The 18,470-nt window shown below is 43.5% G+C and overlaps 1 protein-coding gene across 2 annotated transcripts in view; it reads right to left on the reverse strand.

The window, feature by feature from the left end:
* Positions 1 to 18,470, reverse strand: part of EIF2AK3 (eukaryotic translation initiation factor 2 alpha kinase 3) — a 42,281-nt gene that overhangs the window by 7,301 nt on the left and 16,510 nt on the right. Inside the window, exons 4-13 of one of the 2 annotated variants that reach the window (XM_053363034.1) lie at positions 16,769 to 16,899; positions 15,524 to 15,758; positions 14,711 to 14,873; positions 13,148 to 13,285; positions 10,924 to 11,046; positions 9,208 to 9,428; positions 8,246 to 8,355; positions 6,744 to 6,866; positions 6,206 to 6,355; positions 807 to 1,581 (exon numbers count right to left, since the gene is read on the reverse strand). In XM_053363034.1, coding sequence (XP_053219009.1) covers positions 807 to 1,581; positions 6,206 to 6,355; positions 6,744 to 6,866; positions 8,246 to 8,355; positions 9,208 to 9,428; positions 10,924 to 11,046; positions 13,148 to 13,285; positions 14,711 to 14,873; positions 15,524 to 15,758; positions 16,769 to 16,899 — 2,169 coding nt within the window. Of the gene's footprint in view, positions 1 to 806; positions 1,582 to 6,205; positions 6,356 to 6,743; positions 6,867 to 8,245; positions 8,359 to 9,207; positions 9,429 to 10,923; positions 11,047 to 13,147; positions 13,286 to 14,710; positions 14,874 to 15,523; positions 15,759 to 16,768; positions 16,900 to 18,470 lie in introns of both variants that reach the window. The other variant, XM_053363033.1, reaches the window with a different exon arrangement.

The raw sequence follows: 18,470 nt of genomic DNA on the forward strand, positions 1-18,470 counted from the left end.
ACCTGAAACTGTTCTTAACCTGAAGCACCACTTTAGCTAATGGGGTCTCCCGCTGCTGCCGCACTGCTGGAGCACAATTTCTGTTCTCATCCTGAGGCAAAGTTCTTAACCTGAAGCACTATTTCTGGGTTAGCAGAGTCTGTAACCTGAAATGTCTGTAACCTGAAGTGTATGTAACCCGAAGTACCACTGTATCTTAAATCAAACAGAGTGAAGTTGCACAAGGAAGATGTAGCAACTACTGTGGGAGCATTGTGCTACAGTTCCCAGTTTGGACTCTGGGTCAGCCACACTAATCCCTCATTTGATACTCTGCTAAAGGGCAAAGGGACGCGGGTGGCGCTGTGGGTAAAACCTCAGCGACTAGGACTTGCCGATCGCATGGTCGGCGGTTCGAATCCCCGCGGCGGGGTGCGCTCCCGTTGCTTGGTCCCAGCGCCTGCCAACCTAGCAGTTCGAAAGCACCCCTGGGTGCAAGTAGATAAATAGGGACCGCTTTCTAGCAGGAAGGTAAACGGCTTTTCCGTGCGCTGCGCTGGCTCGCCAGAGCAGCTTCGTCACGCTGGCCACGTGACCTGGAAGTGTCTCCGGACAGCGCTGGCTCCCGGCCTCTAGAGTGAGATGAGCGCACAACCCCAGAGTCTGTCAAGACTGGCCCGTACCGGCAGGGGTACCTTTACCTTTAAAGGGCAAAGAGCAATGAACACAATTCATGGGGTTCCCAAGCATGCACATGCAGACTCCTAACCAGCTTGTGCTAAGGAACTGAAAGTTTATAGTCAACGGTGTTGTTTTCCGGTACAAACCTTGAGGTCCCGATGCATTAGCCCTTTCCCATGCAGAAACTGAACAGCTTCTGCTATCTGTAGAAAGATGAGCAGGCAATCTGTCCTGTCTCTCTCCTCTATCGTACATCTTCTGTTCATCCAGTCTTTGAGGTTTTCTTTCCTACAGAGCTGCATCTGAATGTAAAGGTACACTTTTGGAGTGGTCGGCATGGCTTTTTGTGCAGAGTTCTTAGAGAAGTCTAGACTTAAGGTCGTTGGTCTTGGCGGAGAAACAGACAAAGGGCTTGTTGAAGAGGACTTCTTGTTACTAGATCCTTTTGTGCTTGTTGCTTTATCCTCACAGTGGCTATTGTCAAGTGAGCCGTCCGTGTTGCTTTCTTTACTAGAAGTATTATCACAACCGGAGTCTTCAAAGACAATAGACGAAGAGGTCCTCTCCCTCACTCTCACTGTTGGCATGGCTGGAAGACAAAGTTCAAAGGAGTTTCCAGGATCATTTTCATCAACAGTACTACCCTCCATATCACAGTCGGCAAGGAAGCTGTCTTGCATGTTTGACACAGGATCTGCCAACTGGCTCAAGTCTCCGTTATCAATGGCAGAGAATTCCAAAGGGGAGAACTGGCTCTCTGATGAATCCGATTGGCCACAAGGTATCCCAACAGAAAGCAAGGTCTTCCTTTCTACAGATGTAGCAATAACTTCAATGTGTTCCTTTGCAGAGAATGGCTCAGTTCTAATTTTAAATGATGGCACTTCCATTGGGCTGGGAGAACTGAGTGGCCAATCAGTACTTAATTAAAAAAAAAAAAAGAACAGAACATTACAAAACTTTTGGTCATTTAAAAATGCATTACCTAAAGAACAGTATCAGCATAGCTTTGGATTTTCTTTCTCAAAATACTGTAGAAGTATAAACAAGTTAAACTAATATAAAGAAAACTGTCACCAGCTACTGGGAACCACCATCAAATATTTTTTCACCATTATTTTTTCAACCATCAGCGTTTTACCTTTTTTTTACCTATGGACAAAACAAAAATTTTTTTTCCTTCCAGTAGCACCTTAAAGACCAACTAAGTTAGTTCTTGGTATGAGCTTTCGTGTGCATGCTGGAAAGAGAAGCTGCTGAATTGCAACTCATTACCAAACTTAAAACCATGGAGAGACCTGGTCTGAACAAAGACATTGGATTCTTATCTCATTATACATGACAAAGCCATTTTTCACCTTCTCACCCCTTGCTTTTTCCTGTAAGACCTATTGCAGTCGTTAAGAGTCGTCAACAGGCTCATCACAGCTATCTGCCAATCACCCATTCCCACCACCCTTCTGAGTAATACCCCTCCCCACCGTCTCACTATATAGAGGGATCTGGCAACTTCTGTTTCAGTGTATCTGAAGAAGTGTGCATGCACACGAAAGCTCATACCAAGAACTAACTTAGTTGGTCTTTAAGGTGCTACTGGAAGGAAAAAAAATTTTTGTTTTGACTATGGCAGACCAACACGGCTACCTATCTGTAACTTACCTATGGACAGTATAACAAGGAATGTCCCCCTGAACCCTTTTGATACTTCCCTGTGAGGTGGCACTCCTACCACCAAATGTTCCAGAAAACCACATCACTGATTGGACAGGACACAGCATCAGGTTACATCCTCACCCCTTTTCTAATCTCCCCCTATTAAAGAATCTAGGGCAGGTAATTCTTTAAAAAGCAATATAGTCAAAATTTTAACTTACTTTGTGCAAAAACAAATTTGAGATAGCCAATGTTTGCTTATCCCTAACCTTCAATCTGTTCTAGGTTCCCCTGTAAGTCAATTCCTTATAAGCCATTTCTAAGTCTACAGTGTGCCGCAGTCACCTTCTATTGGAAATAAGTGCAGGTTACTTACCTGTAACGCACATTCTTCAAGTGGCCTTCTGCAAAGGTACACATACAGAAATTGCAGCTCCACAGAGCAGCATCCTGGAAACTTCTAAAGCTAAAAATGGTGGGAGATTGTTACCCCTTCCCTGGAGAAAGAAGTTCACTACATTACGCCTGTGCCTTGCTGCGCAGGTGAGTGAGTGCCTTCCCATTCCGAAGTACCCACTTCTGGAGTGTGAAGACCAGCTGAAAAGAGAGCCTGCGGGGGGAAGGAGTAACTGAACAGAAGACAGTCAAAGAATCTTCCTTACAAGTAAGCAACCTGTCTTGCCTTGTTTGAAGTTTCTTACAGGCACACATATGGCAGAGTAGCTGGCTGGCTTACTGGTGGTGAGTGAATACTAATCAGCTGAAAACACTACAGGGACCACCATTCCGAACACATGCATATAGAATGGACCAAAAGGATGCTGTCTTGCCAAATGTTTGAACGTCCAAAATGTGGAATGTCCACTCCACATCATTCCTAGCGTCAGAAAAGAACACAGGAAGGACCAAGTCCCGATTCAAAAGTGATGACTAGTTGCACTTGAGCAAAGAGCCTGCAACATTCTGCCAAAATGATAACAACCCAAAAAAGCAGTTTTGTGAGACATAACTGCGGTTCACAGGTAGCCAGAGGCTAAAACAGGCAGCTGCAAGTTAAGCCCAAGCTCCATAAAGGGATGGACACATAGGCAGGAGAATGGGAGTTACAAAATAATTTCAGAAGATGAGACCACACTGAGTAGTAATAAATTGAACAGCAATAGGCTGATAAGCAGAAAAGTGAAGAGGCAGGGAGGAGATAGCCAGATCCAGGTCATGTTCCAAAATCAACGGGGGCAACTAAAGGCAATGCATCCTATGCAGCCATATATGATTTCTGAGTACCTAGCTTCTACAAGTTCAAAAGTACCATAGATGTAAAGGGACCCCTGACCGTTAGGTCCAGTTGCAAACAACTATGGAGTTACGGCGCTCATCTCACTTTACTGGCCGAGGGAGCTGGCGTACAGCCTCCGGGTCACGTGGCCAGCATGACTAAGCCACTTCTGGCGAACCAGAGCAGCGCACGGAAACACCGTTTACCTTCCCGCCGGAGCGGTACCTATTTATCTACTTGCACTTTGACGTGCTTTCGACCTGCTAGGTTGGCAGGAGCAGGGACCGAGCAACGGGAGCTTACCCTGTTGCGGGGACTCGAACCGCCGACCTTCTGATCGGCAATCCCAAGGCTCTGTGGTTTAACCCACAGCGCCACCCGCATCCCTTCAAAAGTACCATACCCCAAGGTTAAATAGGGTCTGAAAGCTTCTACTGCACAAAGAAGTAGCAGCCCAGGTGCAAATGAGCACCATGAGTCGGCATGCAAAGTTTTGGTGGGCCAAAGATACTAGCATTGTTTTTATACTTCTTGTTATGTGCAAATGATGCCACTCAGTAGCTTTGGAGCACTTTGAGATACTTGGATCCCATGTCCTGGTAACCACAGAAGCCAAAAATGCTCATTGTGCATGAAGGGGTGTATTCTCCCACATTCAGAGGCATGGTGCCCATTGCAGGCATGTCTTAAATATTTTTCATGTCTTCTATTTATTAATCATCACTTCATTTGACATTCATTCAATGTTCTTCTTATCATTCCATCTGCACTCAGGCTCAGATATTCCGTAAGTGGGTTGTGCAACTGACTCAGCTTGCCCTTCTTCCTCTGAGTCAGTGTCCAAGCCACTGTCGGTTGCCTAGGTCACAGCTAAGTCCCTGGGCTTTGACTACATAGTTTTTACAATATTCCTTCAAGCCCAAACAATGCACAGAGCTTACAAGGGTCAATGATGCCGATAGAATCCCATTTGAGAATCCAGGCTGTGCTGAAAGTTGCACTAAAGAAGTCTCAGAACTCGAAGGCCTCAAACCTCAGAAAGCAGAAATGCCAGAATCAGGGTCAGGAGACAATCCCTGTCCAAAAGCCAGCAGATTGGGTCATGCCAGGGTCATGTGACGTTAACATATGAGGGTGCTGGAGGTGAAATAGTTAAACAGGTTACCCAATCAGGACCCAGGGGGGTGGAGTCAGAGGGACTATAAAACCAGTTCTGGGAGGGGCAAAGGGAGGAGTTCGTTGAGGAGTTCATTGGGAGTTGGGTGGCTGGTTAGAGTGGGAGTGAATTGGGATAGAGTTTGTGGGTAGGTTGAGTTATGTAGCGAAATAAACTGAGTCAGGAACAGTTAGGGGCTAGGAAGACAAGTAAATATCTGAGAGGTGGTTTGGTGAGTGAGAGCAGGTAGCGGAAGTTATAGGTCTGGATAGGCACCCCATGAATGTAATTGACCGATACCGTTTATGAAACCGCATGCTTGTTAAACTGCAATAAATAAACAGAAGTTTATGTTCCAATTTAAACCCTGACTGGACTCAGTATTGTACCAGGTAGGGCCTGGGTGGTGGCGGCGAGAAATAGTGGTGGCACAGGGATCAATAGACGGTGAAACGTCCGGGGACCCTTGCCACACAAGGGTCAATGATGCCGATAGAATCCCATTTGAGAATCCAGGCTGTGCTGAAGGTTGTACTAAAGAAGTCTCAGAACTCGAAGGCCTCAAACCTCAGAAAGCAGAAATGCCAGCATCAGGGTCAGGAGACAATCTCTGTCCAAAAGCCATTGCAGGTTTTTAAAGCCCATTCCCACAAAGCAACAAAGTGCAGAGTACTATTTAATCAAGCCTGCTTAGTAAACCTGAGGCAGAAAATGCACAATACCACCCTTTGCTCCTCTCCCAAGAAGAAAGGCTTGTTGTTCCTAGGGACTGGGGACCTTTATCCCACAGCAATGAGAGTTTTAAAAGGTGCCATAGTACATGCAAGGCCAGGCAGTTCTCATGGCTACTGAAGGCCTAAGAAATAACTTACAGGGGGAAAAGCCCACAAAAGCTCAAGAGAAAATTCTCCATGAGGCTCCTCTGAAACTTCTCCTAAAGGGAGGGGGTGTAGTTTCTCCCACCTTTTTAAACTCTAGAAGTGTCTGATTATTTGTTTTAACATCTCACTTTTCTTCCATCATGGATTTCAAAGTGGAGGTTCTCAGGTAAATCTCCCACCCAGGCACTAGCCAGACCAAAGCCTGCTTAGCTTCTACAGCACGGCTGCATAATTTGCCTGAGACCATGTCCTGTTTCCTGTGCAGATGCAGGTCCTGTATGTGTACTTGCATAAAGACCATAAAGAAAAAACAGAAGTTTTGAAACAAAGCAGTAAGATGAGCCAGCCGAGAGGCTGTCCAAGTACATGCATATTATATTTTAAAAGCTAGTGCAAAACAAATCTGGTAGAAGATAGGGACAGCTAAACAAGGACTCATAGAACAATAGACAATTTTTATACAAACTAGAAGTTGCAGTGCAGAAATATAGAGCTTTCTCATTTCTTGCAGTTGGAGTACAATACTTTCCAGGGAAATGTAAAACTTTCCAGAGACTTTCCAGGAACTGAAAGTGATACCTTTCGTCTTTTAGCCACAGTTTGTCCATTCTTTCCTGCCAGCTTTCAGGTGGCGCTTCCAGCCATGCATTGAAATAGCGAACAATACAAGGATGTTCAAGTTTTGCTAATGCTTTGACTTCACGCATCACCTTCTCACGAGCCAATTCCCTAAAATTGAAAGAGTCATAATGTAAATTAAAGAAGAAGTCAGTTCTCTGCGGGGGGATGAACTGGAAAAACTTTTAACTGCCATGGTTATTTTAATTTATGAAAGACAAAATTCTACCTCGAGTCTCATGCTCTGGTGTGTGGACACCACACTAGAGGTACACTTTGTAAACAACAGGTGCAGCAACTTATTATTAACACATTTTTCTTTCTGCTTTGTTGGGATGAGAAAAAGTACCTAAGAAAATGTTCAACAATGCCCCAGGAATTCTTTTGGTGTGCAAGACATGTCCTAGGATGAGACCAAGTAGGACTGACATGTGGACCACAGTGCCACCTAGAGATGCATCACGGAAAGGAAACTAGAAAATAAAAGACATTTACTCACCTATTTGGAAGACGAATTCTTTTAATAGCGTAGTTGCAGTCATCCACTTTATTTCTGGCTTCAAACACTACTCCAAATCCTCCACGACCCAGACACTGAATTGGCTCAAAGTCGGTTAGATATCTGCAAAAGAAAGAAAGGAAAATGCTTGTGATTAAGATTTGATTATTATGATAATGATTAGCAGTTCATCTAAAATACTGTCATATGTCGAGTTGTGTTTGCTTCATGTTGTGTTTTTTCAGGTTACGAACGCGGCAAACCGGGAAGTGTTTACTTCTAGGTTTGCCGCTTTGTGCATGTGTGATCTGTGCGCATGCGCAGGAGTGCTCTATCGCGTCACGCGCATAAGCGACGGTCTACTTACGGACTTTTTGGGGTGCAAACGGCAACCCGGAACGGATCGCGCCCATAAATAGAGGTACCACTGTACTACAGATGTATTTTGGTTTACTTCTGCACACAACAGTGGTTTAAGTACATTCAGCCAAATATTCCTCTTAAAACATAGGAAGATTCCTTACACCGTATCAGCCCATTACTATGACCAGCTGGGTATTGTTGAAGCGAGATGAGCGCCGCACCCCATAGTCACATTTGACTGGACTTAACCGTCCAGGGGTCCTTTACACCTTTACCTGTTGACAATGACTCAGAGCACCTCTCCAGGGTTTCATACAGGAGTCTTCCCCAATCCTAACTGGAGATACCAGGGATTGAATCTGGGACCTTCTGCACACAATGCACGTGCTCTTATCACTGAGCTAAAACCTACCACACTGTACTCCAATGTAACATCTTCTGGCAGCTAGAGCATTTTTAGTTATTTATTTAAGGAAACCCTTTCCACACAAACGGCATCTTTTAAGTAAGTAAGCCTCCAACAGCACCAACTCCATGTTTCAGAGCCACAACAACAGAGAGGCATACACTTTCCACTTAAAGGTAAAGGACCCCTGACCGCTAGGTCCAGTCGTGGCCGACTCTGGGGTTGCGACGCTCATCTGGCTTTATTGGCCGTGGGAGCCGGTGAACAGCTTCTGGGTCATGTGGCCAGCATGACAAAGCCGCTTCTGGCGAACCAGAGCAGCGTACGGAAACGCCGCTTACCTTCCCGCCAGAGCGGTACCTATTTATCTACTTGCACTTTGACATGCTTTCGAACTGCTAGGTTGGCAGGAGCAGGGACCAAGCAATGGGAGCTCACCCCATCGCAGGGATTCGAACCGCTGACCTTCTGATCGGCAAGTCCTAGGCTCTGATCGGCAAGTCCTAGGCGCCACCCGGGTCCCTACACTTTCCACTTATTTCCTCTTTAAAAAAACTGTACCTTGTGCTATGTAGGAGGCTGCTTTTAAAGCTCCCCTGAGTTTGAGGGATGGCTTGTTGAGTTTTACAGAGAAGGAGAATTGCTTTTGGAAAGAGGGACTCAGAAAGAATGCAAGTCCATTACATTCTGAGTGGTGCACAGAAGAAAGGGATAGAAAAGTAATTGCTTTTACCTTGACACATATCCAGAGTTCTGAAAGTCGCCCCAGCTGTTATCCTTAGCCTGTCCAACTGCAGGTTCATATTTACTGTCCGTCTGACATTGAGTTTCAGACTCCTTCCGCTGCTGAGATAGGAACAGATTGTTTATAACTGAAGCAGCTCAATACTAACTTTATTGACAAGGATGGCAGAACAAAATTTAAAAGGTAGCGCTACATCCTGGTCACCACACACAAAAGTTGGGGGAGGGGAGAAAGAAAGGACATGATTTTCATAAGCTAACATTTGGAAGTTGTTTTTGGTAACAGTAACATAGCAGGGAGTTGCTTTGAGGACAAAGCAATAGTTTGCCAACAACATTTTTCCACACCCTTCTAATAGTAGATGAGCTTTTCCACTCTGCAGTGACACAGCAGAGGATTGTTGAAGCCCTGAAAACCTTTAAATAATTAAAACTAACTAAGCTGCAATATGGGATAGGCACCAAGGGAGTGGTGTCATCATTCACAATCTCGGGTAAATCGTAACTGCACATGGCAATTGCCACGTGCTTGACACCTGGAATAACATTATATCATTTATAAACTGCCTCAAACTCTAGATGCTGTACAACCGTTTGTCAGATAATTAGAAAAGAGGAAGGTAAAAAGATCACTACGTCTAGAACTGCGAAAACATGATCATTGCAACTCATGGAAGCTTCAAAGTACAACTTCAAAGGGAAGTTCTTGCTCTAGATATAACTACCTGGTTGTATAAATTTCTATTAAAAGTAATGATCAGGACAAGTGCCTGAGACAATCTAGTAGTCAGTTCTTATGACAACCTACTGATTTATGTGAAACCAAAGCAAGCTCGTATTCAGTTCATAAGCGCTGCATTTCATTACTTGAATAAATGCAATCTAAAACATGAAAAGCCTCAAAAGGGAAAACATGCAGTTACACTTCAAGAATCGATTCACTCTACTTACTCGATTGCGAACATGCGGATGGAAAAGTCTACGCACAATAAAAGTTGTGGCCACAATGCATAATATGATGGTGCTAATGATTTCTTTCCACCAGTGCAGAAGTAGAACTGGATCTTTTTTGCGGATGTTTTGTGGATAGTTCATGTCAGCAAATCTCACGGTGATCTGGGTGCTTCGTCTGTGCCTCTCTCGAGTGTAGTAGGGCAAAAAATAACCGTTATCTATATTTTTTAAAAAATGAACAAAGGGTATAAGAATGTTTTCGTAAATCTACAAACCACCAGGTAGTACTAATCTTTAGATAAATAAAATTTCCCCTTTCAAATGTTGTTGACCAGTGAAAACCCCATGTAGTGGCCAAAGAAACTGGCTAGAATCTAAAGAATATGTTCAACTTTAGGCAAATCCAGTGAGAATTTTGGTATTTTGTCCTTTGAACAGTGGCTCTCTATACCAGGGATGTCCAAGAGGTCGATCGTGATCTACTGGTAAATCCCTACGAGGTTTTGGTAGATCGCGGTCGATCTCTGGCTCCCTTTCCTTAGCGTTGCTAAAACTGACTCCTGCCAAGCCCCCTTGCCCTGCCCTCCATCTCTGTAAGGGAAGATGGAACTTTCTCTCTGCTGCTGTTCTGATCCATAATGATCTTTTTGTGAGTGACTTTGCCCCTTGCCTTTAACCCCCCTAAAAGGTAACTCCCCCCAAAAAAGTGGCTTTTTAAACCCCTTTTAAAAATGGGGTTTTCCTCCTCCCTGAAAAAAGCTGAACAGCTCTGAGCTGCCACCCCCCAAAAAACGGGGCATATCTTACCTTTAAAAAAAGCTGCACATCTTTGAGCTGAACCCCCCCAAAAAAGGGGGTAGATCACTGCCAGTTTTTAATTCTGAAAGTAGATTGCAGTCTCTTGAGAGTTGGCCACCCCTGCTCTATACCATACTAGAAGATTTTTGAAATCTCATAGAAAACTACCAAGTCAAACCATTGGTCCTTTTGGTTCAGTACAGTCTACAGCAAGTGTGGGGAATCTTTGGCCCTCTGTATGTTTCTGAGCTACAACCAGCTAGCATGATGGGAATTGTAGTTCTGCAACATCTGGAGGGCTAACGGTTCCCCACACTTGGTCTATGCTAAATAGCAGCGGCTTTCCTGGATTTTAGGTCTCTCTTAGTCCTAACTGGAGATACCAGGGATTGAACCTGTGGACTTTCCTCGTGGCTCTCCTTCCTTTCAAGATGGGTTTTGCAATGGAGGCTGCTCTTCAAGAATGATGCAGAAAGCCTCCTTGGGCTGAGGTTCTCTATAGGGCTGACAAACTCTTCCAGTACAGTGGTATCTCGGGTTAAGAACTTAATTCATTCTGGAGGTCCGTTCTTAACCTGAAACTGTTCTTAACCTGAAGCACCACTTTAGCTAATGGGGCCACGCCGCTGCTGCACGATTTTTGTTTATATCCTGAAGCAAAGTTCTTAACCCAAAGTACTATTTCTGAGTTAGCGGAGTGTAACCTGAAGCGTCTGTAACCTGAAGCGTATGTAACCTCAAGTACCACTGTATTCAGAAGACAGCCATCTCAATTTATTTAGGGGCTAACAATTAGGGTTCCACAGATACCATGATTTATTTTAACTAGGTTTTGTTACTGTAAGTATAAAAAGGAGCTAGGGGTTTCACCTATCAAAACCATGGATGAAAACAAAGCATAGCTCACACACACACCATAGGGATACTGCAGGACGGAAAGGGCTCCATTACTGTATTCTTCATGAGAAAACTTGTCATTGCTGAGACATTTGTCAAACTCATCTGATCCCACCAGCACAGGAGTTCTAGAAGGAGAATCTAGAAACAAAGCGTAATTTTCAGAGTGAGTCTGTTTCACACATTACATTTGAATGAGCATTCCTGCATGCATAAAACCTTTCAGAAATCCTAAATAGTGCTTCTAGAAATGGCTACCATCATCCAGAGCAGGGGTGAGGAACCTTTTCGGCCTGGTGGGCCAGATCTTCATCTTCCTCCACATTGAGGACCAACTTAATAATAATAATAATAATAATAATAATAATAATAATAATAATAATAAATTTTGTTTATATCCCGCCCTCCCCAGCCGAAGCCGGGCTCAGGGCAGCTTAGAACAATAAAATAGTACAACATACCAAAATCATTCATTATAAAATTAACTCAAATCAAACTGATGGCAACCACTGGAACAGAGCTCTGCGAAGATTGCCAAAGGAGGGAGTCAGGCTGTGCCCTGACCAAAGGCCTGGTGGAACAGCTCTGTCTTGCAGGCCCTGAGGAAAGATGTCAAGTCCCGCAGGGCCCTAGTCTCTTGTGACAGAGTGTTCCACCAGGTCGGAGCCACAGCCAAAAAGGCCCTGGCTCTGGTTGAGGCCAGCCTAACCTCTCTGTGGCCTGGGATCTTCAAGATGTTTTTATTTGAAGACCGTAAATTCTTCTGTGGGACATACCAGGAGAGGCAGTCCCGTAGGTATGAGGGTCCTATGCCGTATAGGGTTTTAAAAGTTAAAACCAGCACCTTAAACCTGATCCTGTACTCCACCGGGAGCCAGTGCAGCTGGTATAGCACCAGGTGAATGTGATCTCGCAGCGAGGACCCCGTAAGGAGTCTCGCCGCAGCATTCTGCACCCGCTGGAGTTTCTGGGTCAGTCTCAAGGGCAGCCCCACGTAGAGCGAGTTACAATAATCCAGTCTGGAGGTGACCGTCACATGGATCACAGTGGCTAGGTCAGGGCGAGAGAGGTAAGGAGCCATGGAAAGGGAGGTGTCAAAGATTACACCCAAACTCTTAACAGACGGTGCTGGCATTAATTGCACCCCCGCAAGAGATGGGAGTTGCCCCCCCATTAGACAGGTACCACATCATGATGACAGGTAACTGACAAGTGGGTGGTCCTGCCCACCCGGGAAAGTTGACCTGATGGTGGAGAGAGACAGTCAGCTTTGCTAGCACATTCCCCACTGGGAAAATACTAGTAAAGCAGCACCAAGCAGGACTGAACCTCACCAGTCAGCTGACTGATTGACAGGTGGGTGTAATTGGGGGCTTTTTTGGGGGGGGGTTGCCTTGCAGGCCAAATTTGGATCACCTGGCAGACACCTGGCCTGCAGGCTGAAGGTTCCTTACTCCTGTTCTATGAATTTCAAGTTTTCCTATTGCCAGAAAAAATGTACACCTGACAATCGTTAAAACGCCTCAGCTGGAAAGCTCAATAAGCAGTGATAGTTTTTCTGTGGAAAATCCTCCATTTTTAGAAATGCCTTATGTACTGAAATTAGTAACCTAATGAATAAATATAATGCCAGCTAAGTTGGCTCTTTGGAATGAGCAATATACAGTCTAATATAAGGAATTAAAGTTGAAATTAACTTTTTTCAGATGGCTATCCTTAGAATCAATTAACAAATAAATGCAAAGCACAGCTTTGCAGGCATGCTAAAATTCCCAGCACTTTTTCAGTGCTTTCACTCCCTCCCACCACTCAAAATGTAAACAAGGTTAGAAAATAATATGCCATGCTGTGTTATGTCTTAAAATATTTACAAGTATTCTGGCAAATGTAGCTTCTATGTAAAGCAAGTGTGGGGAGCGTGTGAACCTCTAGATGTTACTGGACTACAACTCCCATCATTCTTGGCCATTGGCCAAGCTTGCTGGGGCTGATGGGAATTGTTGTAGTAGAGCAATGTCTGGAGAGCCAAAGGTTCCCACACTTGATGTAAAGCTTTGAATTAGTTTCAACGAAACACTTGAATCCACTCGGAGTGCAGTTTCGTGACACCCCACCATCAGTAATCAGACATCTCGTGTCAACTATGTTCAAGATATACTTTCGAAAACAATAATACAACTCTCTATCAATTTTATGGCCTATCAACTTTCAATCTGAAAAAAAGCTAAGGAACATCACTTACGAATCAATGGTTTCCACTTGATTACAGGCAAAGGGATAACAGCATTATCATTTCTGGACTCCAAAGCTTTAGGGTTGGTTGGGAACTTATCAGAAATTCTGACTGATGACTGAAGGTACAGCTGGCCTTTGTACATTCCTGCATAATAAACCACAGATCATTATTTATCTCAGGGATTATCATTTTACTTGTGTGCACCTTTAAGAATAGAGGGAAAGAGAATACAAACGCCTAAGCCGTGAATTCTAGAGCAATGCAAAAGATGCACTGCCTACATTGTAAGATGATATTATTACATGTATCTACCGTATTTTTCCGCCTATAAGACGCCCCCATGTATAAGATACCCCCCCTATTTTGTGGGACTCAAATTTAATAAAAGAGGGGGAGATGGTCAAAAGTATAAGACGCCCCCTAATTATTGACATTATTTTAAAGGAAAAAACCCTAGTCTTATCCACGGAAAAATACGGTACCTAGGAATCTGAAACATGTACTGTGCAATAAACTAATTAAGAAATGAAATCATTTTCATAACCTAGCAACTATTTAACATTCTTGCTCTATGCAGCTTTTAAGCAAGAAAATCTGCAGAAGTATAAAACTGAAGTAACCTCTGGAGATTCCACTTAGTTGTTAAATCCCCCCAAAACCCAATGGAAAGAATCACCCTATCCAGGATGTCATCCTCTTCTAAAGAAGGACAATCAGTGAGCTCACAACTTCATGACTCATGAGCTCTGAGGATTGGTTCATTAATTATAAGAAAAGCCAGAGACAAAAACTTTAAAATACAAGTAAACGCTACTGCAATACTCCATGCTTCAGCCCAAGGCCAAATGAATTTTGACCGAAGGTCAAGAAGTTAGTTACAACAAAATCTAGCAGTCTCATTTATTAATTTTCAGGAATGTGCACATAGTAGTAGAAGGTTGGAATCACAGACAAATATTTCTGAATTTCAATTCACTAGAAAGAATGAAAGCCACCCACTGTAGGAGTAGGGGAAACTCTGGAAAATAAGAGCGAGTGAAGGACAGATACTTTATAAGACGTCATGTCTATGGCAAACATTAAGTCTTATCAGCAATTCACCGACAACAGAGAAAAGGCCTACTGTAATCGAACTACTCTCTATTTGTGGATTTAGTTAAAATCGTACTATTTGTGTATGTAATGGGACAGTACTTTACATTGCTTAGTAACTCCAGCTGAAATAATAAGCTAAGGTCGTACTTAACCCCCAACACTTACTAGAAATGAGATCCCACTGAATTAAACAGAATTTACTTCTGAGTAAACATGCACAGTATCAGGATGAAAATGCACAGTTCATATTGATGCATGGCTTTTGTGTCAAGAACAATGCACTGATGCAACAAATATTCCACTGCCAAAGCAAAACACACAATACTTTGGATTTCTACCATGTTGTTCTTTGGCTTTTGCTGAAACGCTTAAATTAATTATACCCACCTAAAAAGAAAAGAAAAAGAAAAAATCTGTCTACTAAGGGTTTGGACAATGCAAAGATTATGTCTTGTTTGAAAGTTGGTGCTGTACCTAAATAGACACTGGACTCTGTAGCTCCTCGCGCAGCTTCCACTATGTCTTCTTCATCTTCTAAGACATCACTATTGGAGGTGTGGCTCGTGTCATCAAAGAGGCTAATGGGAATTACCTTGCCATCCTTAACTAGCCAGGCAGAAGCAACAGGTGTGCAAAACTGCAGATAAAGTATGAATATTTGAAAATCAGTTCAATGCATTTTCTCGGTAATACCAAATCTTTTAAGAGCACAGCTTTTAATGAACCCACAGAGAAACTTACGGTCTTCAAATAAAAACATCTTGAAGGTCCCAGGCCATAGAGAAGTTAGGCTGGCCTCAACTAGAGCCAGGGCTTTTTCGGCTGTGGCTCCGACCTGGTGGAACGCTCTGTCACAAGAGACTAGGGCCCTGCGGGACTTGACATCTTTCCGCAGGGCCTGCAAGACAGAGCTGTTCCGCCAGGCCTTTGGCCAGGGCACAGCCTGACTCCCTCCCTCGGCAATCTTCGCGGAGCTCTGGCCCAATGGTGGCCAGTGGCTTGAATTTAATTAATTTTATAATGAATGATTTTAGAGTGTTGTTTGTGTTGTACTTTTGTACTGTTTTATTGTTGTTAGCCGCCCTGAGCCCGACTTCGGCTGGGGAGGGCAGGATATAAATAAAATTTATTATTATTATTATTATTATTATTATTATTAACTCAAAAAATGAACATATTACAAAAGAAAAACATTTTTAAAAGCCTCAAATTCCAGAAAGATGCAAGGTATTTTTGGCAATGCTGTAGTATTTCTAGAAATTGTCAAGATGTTACCGTCTTTAGTACCTGGTATTCCCATTCTAGATGTCCTCCCTGCTTATTAAATGCCATCACCTTCCAGTCGGCTACTGAGACCTTTATCACCGTATCCTTCATTACAGCCTCCTGCTCTTCCACATCTGAAATTATTTTAGAATCTTCTTTGTTTGGATTTGGTTTTAAATTGCCTTCAAGAAATCCCATTCTCTTTTCAGTGTCTGGAACATAGCGCAGTTCAAAGTGACCAACACTAAAATTCCACCTTTAAGTTAAAAAAAGAGAAGATGACGACTGTGACTGCAAATCAATCCAGTTTTTGTAATATGTAAAAGGAGACAACATGGTATTTCTAAAGTAATGTAAGCCTATTTTCCACTGTAGTAATAAAGCATGTTATCTTCTAACACAGTACACAAGCTTTTGACTTCACACACATCTTTTCCACAGACCGGGTGGTTGATAAAGGAAGAAGGGAAAAGCAGTACTTTTGCGCCAAAGAACCCCTGACAGTTAAGTCCAGTTGCAAACGACTCTGGGGTTGCGGCACTCATCTCGCTTTACTGGCTGAGGGAGCCGGCATTTGTCCGCAGACAGTTTTTCCGGGTCATGTGGCCAGCAGGACTAAGCTGCTACTGACAAAACCAGAGCAGCGCACAGAAACGCCATTTACCTTCCCGCCAGAGTGGTACCTATTTATCTACTTGCACTTTGATGTGCTTTCGAACTGCTAGGTTGACAGGAGCTGGGACTGAGCAACGGGAACTCACCCCATCACGGGGATTGGAACCTTCTGATTGGCAAGCCCAAGGCCAAAGCACGTTTGAAAACAAACAGCTTCTCTGCGTCTTCAAAGGAGGTTGCTATAATGTGAATACAGTTACAGCAACCTCCTTTGAACTTTGACAAGTGTCAGTCACCTGACATCATCATCAAGATTCAGTCCCCCACCCCTTCCTTAGGGCATCAATGCAGGCAGCATATCCCTCCAGTTCCTCCCAGCTGGTACCTGCAAAATACATCAGGACACTGGGCAAACCTTTTCCTAGTTACTACATTGTTGTGAAAATAGTAAAATCTATCAGAATTCAATGTCTTCTGGGTAAAGGAAAGAGAGAGCAAATTCAAGCATCTTCATAAAAACTAGATGTGTCAGATTCCTTCTAAATTGTTGGAGTAAGAAAGAACATGAACTCTTCAAAGGGCAACAATCTGACAATGCACCTTCTGTTGCAGAAATTATGTACAAATCTCATATACTATGCGTGTCCGTACTTCTCATTGCCGCTGCGGGGCCCAACAGCACGAACAGTTTTCTGAGTTCGATGTAAAAGAAGAATATCTTCCTGCTCCATCTCGTCTTCATCCCAGCGACGACAGCCCATGGCAGAGCAGATGTACTTCACCTGAACATGAAAGAGAAGCCTTAAAGGATCAGACATAGTTTTTTCAGTATATCCTTCTATTTACTAATCATGCAAAAAGTGTGACTCCACTCCATTTTGCTCTCGCCTTCCCATTATATTTGTACCCAGAGATGTAAAAATGGATTCCATGCACAAAACAATACTGAGGAAAAGTTGCCAGCTAATATAAAAATTCACTAAAATAATACTTAGCATTAAAAACAGGCTATGCCCATCACATAGGCAATTATTGTTGCTATGTTTATATGCACGGAAGTTGGAGAGATCTACGATTTTAATGCTATCATTGGGTTTCCATTGTACTGGATGTGCAATGTGCTCTACATGGGGCTGCCCTTGAAGGCAACTCAGAAATTTCAATTGGTCCAAATTGCAACAGCCAATTCCTGGCTGGGGTTCCTTTAGATTGCACATAATCCTGTTTTAAAACAGCTGCATTGGTTGCCAGCACAATTCAAGGCGCTCAAGCTACCTTTTAAAAGCCCTAAATAATTTAGGCCCCAAATATTTGAAAAACTGCCTTCTTTTGCTGCAGACCCCTCTTGGCCAGTGATGGCCAAATTAGGCCCTCCAGCTGTTTTGGGACTACAACTCCCACCATCCCTAGCTAACAGGACCAGTGGCCAGGGATGATGGGAATTGTAGTCCCAAAACAGCTGAAGGGCCAAGTTTGGCCATCACTGCTCTTGGCTGTTAAGATTGGCAGTGGGTGGCTGTAGTCTGGGAGACTGCATTCTGTGTGGCAGCCCCAAGTTTGTGGAGCACCCTCTCGACAGTGGTGTGTCTGGCAACTTCACTGTACAGTTTTCGGTGAATGCTGAAGACATACCCCTTTTCCCTTGCCTTTGAAACCAGTGATGTCAATTTTAAGGAGTCACTCTATTTTTCTGGCTGTAGGTCACTTTAAGCTGCTTTTAATGTTGTATTTTAAATTGTTGTAACCTGTCCTGAGGCTCAAGGATGAAAGGCAAGTAATACATTTAAACAACCACCCTGCCCCCTGGTGGCTTACAGAATTAAAGGGCTGAAAAAAAGTAAAGTAAAGTAAAGTAAAGTAAAGTAAAGTAAAGTAAAATACAGCTTGGAAGCAGAATAGAAATTGGTAAAAATAAGCCAACCTCTGTAAGACCTAGAAAACTTGCAAGGTGGGCCAACGTTATTACTCAGTATTACACATAGCGCTGAAATTCAGAGAATAGCTTGCCTAAATCCACCTTGTATGTGAGATTAAAAATGAGGCCTTATGTGAAATATGAAAAATGTTGGATCCAGACATCTGCTAGCAAAAGGAGCAGGTGTAAGCTGGCTTTCCCACCTCCTCTTGCCTTCTCCCTCAACTCCTGCTGAGCGGAGTGAGCTGTGGTACAGGGAAACTGTTCAGTCCCACTTCCTTGTGCAAGATCCCTGAGCAAGATCCAGCCACTCAGCCCTGCTCAGAGGATTCTGGTGGAAGCCCTGCCTGGTATGATACTAGGGAAGCACAAAGGCAAGAAATGCTTCTGCAATAACCCTGGTTCCATATGGGTTATTCCATAAGAAATTATATAATA

The sequence above is a fragment of the Podarcis raffonei genome, chromosome 13, assembly GCF_027172205.1.
Source record: "Podarcis raffonei isolate rPodRaf1 chromosome 13, rPodRaf1.pri, whole genome shotgun sequence".
Classification (NCBI taxonomy): Eukaryota; Metazoa; Chordata; class Lepidosauria; order Squamata; family Lacertidae; genus Podarcis; species Podarcis raffonei.